Source organism: Pterocles gutturalis, unplaced genomic scaffold (assembly GCF_000699245.1).
Source record: "Pterocles gutturalis isolate BGI_N339 unplaced genomic scaffold, ASM69924v1 scaffold37380, whole genome shotgun sequence".
Taxonomy (NCBI): domain Eukaryota; kingdom Metazoa; phylum Chordata; class Aves; order Pterocliformes; family Pteroclidae; genus Pterocles; species Pterocles gutturalis.
Window position 1 is genome coordinate 1 of NW_010144610.1, and position 2807 is coordinate 2807.

General features: G+C 57.9%; 1 protein-coding gene across 1 annotated transcript in view; it reads right to left on the minus strand.

Annotated features, from left to right (window-relative positions):
- Positions 1–3: 3 nt before the first annotated feature.
- The window catches only part of LOC104470292 (neutrophil cytosol factor 1-like), a gene marked incomplete at both ends in the record, with an annotated part of 4705 nt that continues 1901 nt past the window's right edge, over positions 4–2807 (minus strand). The window contains 3 exons of the mRNA XM_010085151.1: positions 4–81; positions 626–768; positions 2367–2474. Coding sequence (XP_010083453.1) covers positions 4–81; positions 626–768; positions 2367–2474 — 329 coding nt within the window. The remainder of the gene's footprint in view (positions 82–625; positions 769–2366; positions 2475–2807) is intronic.

Consider the following 2807-nt stretch of genomic DNA (forward strand, 5'->3'; position numbering starts at 1 on the left):
TCAGGATGAGGTCTTTGCTGGGACGGGGAGGAACGGCAGGCTGAGCTCTGGGCTTGTTCTCCTCTTGCTCGTTTTTCTCAGCTGCAGGTAAAGCAGGAATACAGATGGGTCAGGGCTCTCCACCACCCAACACCTCCCCGCAAATGTTCAAAAGCTTCCTACGCAATGGCCACCAGAGCCCCTGCCTCTCCTCCTGTCTCAGCCGCCTGGGGTGGTCTCCCGGAGGTGAAGGTGGTGGCAGAAGCCCACCAGTTCCCAGCTGGGAGCTCTGCTCAGCTGGGAGACCAGCGCTGGGTCCGTGCAAGAAGCGGCTCTCCCTGGGGCAGGTCATGGATCCCGCACAGGGATGACCAGGTCTAAAGCATCTACCTCCATAGCAGCCTCCTCCTTTCTGCACCACCACCCTTTCCCTGCCAGCCAGCGTACGCCGTGATGGCAACGGTGACAGCAGCCCGGGGGAGGTCAGGTGCACAGAGGAAGGCACACGTCCTAAACGGGGGCTGACCTCCCACCAGGACCATGTTCTGCTCCTTCTCTATCAGACCTACAGCCAGAGGTAGGAACATCTTCCTGCGCGTGCTTTCCCATAGACCCCCCCCGGGGGTCTGTCCCTGCTGACACTTACCGATGACATTGGCCTTGTTCTGGAATTTTCCCCTCATGTTCCTCCGGCTCTGGATGTACTTCTTGCTGTTCCTCCTGTAGGTCTCCTGGCTGATCTGCTTCCGGCTCTGCTTGTGGATGCTCTTCGCGTTCCGGATGGTGGATCTGCAGTGGGTCACAAACAGAACTTTCAGTTTCTGTGCCAGCAGCTCTCACACCTTGCACATGCTCGCTGAGGATTTCCCCAGCCCTGCTGCACCCAGACCCCACGCTTCCTCCTCTGCCTCACCCAGACCCCAACATCTGCCCTTTGGGCTGCCCAGTGGCAGGCAGCGGGCGATGCCAGCCCTCGAGGGTGGCCGTAGGTGAGACGCGATGTACAGCCTGCCCAGAGGCAGCTAGAATGCTGCTTGGGGAGCAAATACTGAAGGGTGAAGCCCAAGCACAAGCCTGGAAAGTAACAATGGGGATGGCAAGGCAGGTCAGGAGTAAGGCTGGAAGGATGAGATGGGCCTGAGGTTCATCCAACAGAGCTCAAGCAAGCCCTGGAAGTGATCTCTGGCTCTTGGATGGATGAACATAGAGCGTCTGCACCCCTGAGATCCCTGGTGCGGGTCTGGCATGGCTCCCCAACGCCCCAGGCTCCGTCTCTGGGCCGGGGAACAGCGTGGGTACGTGTCGATGTGCACCTGGGTGTGTGGCGTTGAACCCACAGGAGAGAAACTACCGAGAGAAGTGAAAGGCTGAGCAGCCTGGGGCTGTGCGGCGGCGTGATGCCACAGGGGAACCCCCAGTGCCGGGGACCGTCCCCAGGCAGGCAGACGGAGACCACCGCTTTGTCTTCACTACCAGGGCGTGAGCGGCGTGGCTCCTGACATTCATCCCATGGCACTGTCCTGCTCTGCTCAAGGCAACGCGCCCATCTGCCTACTCTGCTGTGCACACACCCCATTTCGTAGCAAAGCTCTCGACCACAGCAGCGGGTCACCACCTCTGCAGCAGCCTGGCTGCCATCACCAGCACCACGGGGACAGCATCCCCCATGGGGGGCGAGTCCCTGTCTTTGAAACACGTCCCCTTGCCGGCCCCAAGGGCATCAGGAAGCTTCACTGAGCTCAAACAGGTGGATCTGGGCCATTTTTCATTGGCTCACACTCCAACAGAGCTGGATTTCAGAGAGATTTTATAGCAAGGCTGCCGTGTTTTCTTGTAGGGGAGGAAAGATAGAGGCAAGCTCTGCTCCTCCTAGCAGTTTTCTTTGCATCAGAATTAATGAGTTATTATTGCTTTTTATCTTTTTCATCAAAATAGAATCCCTTCCATTAGCTCAAATCCTCCCATCAGATCAGGCCGTTTGGCAGCTCTAATCACTCAAATCTCTCCTCGCTTCTCAGAGAGTCAGTGGATGCACGAAGGAAGCAAGAAAAAGGCCAATTTGGAAACGAAACAAGATTAGCCCAGAAAAGAAACTTTGCAGAGGGACAAGGAGAAGCACAAGGAGCTGCTGGAGCGAGGATCGTGCAGCTCTGCAGCAGAACTGCTGGGGTTCCTCTCCGCCGCGGATGTCGGGGAGCACAGCGCTATTTTTGCTGCAGCCCCGCAGGATCTGCCTCCTGCTCTGTCCTTGGCCCACGCCCATCCCTCCTGGGCAGTTCCTCATTGCTCGGGCGAGCACGGGACACCCCAGACCACTGTCTGGTTTCATTTCACCCCTCTTGAAGAAGAGCTTTCATCCTCCTTCCCCAGCCCCAGGCTTCTCCTACCTCCGCGGCGGAGCACTCCGGTTCCTCAGCTCGCTCTTCACGGGGGTGTTCTCCTCCCCGGCTTTCTGCAGGTACATGGAGGGGTAATAACCCGTGGTTTTGTCCTTCCTGCAGCGCAACACAAAGCAACACCGCTTGCAGTCATGGTTCTGCAACCACCATCTCGTGCCTGGCCCCAGCTCCTGCTGGGTGGCTTATTTCTCATGTTGCTTGCAGCAAGGGGGGCTTTGACTGTCCCCCCACCTTGTGTGCCTGTGGCTCTCTCTGGAAGCGTGGCTTGAGTCCCAAAAGCAATCAGGCAGCAGCCAGAGCAATGGCTCGCAGCTGTCAGGGTCTCACCAGCTCAGATTATCTCCCCTGGGGGGTTTGCTGGCCTCCAGAAGCATCACAGAATCACAGGATGGTTTGGGTTGGAAGGGACCTTAAAGCCCATCCAGTGCC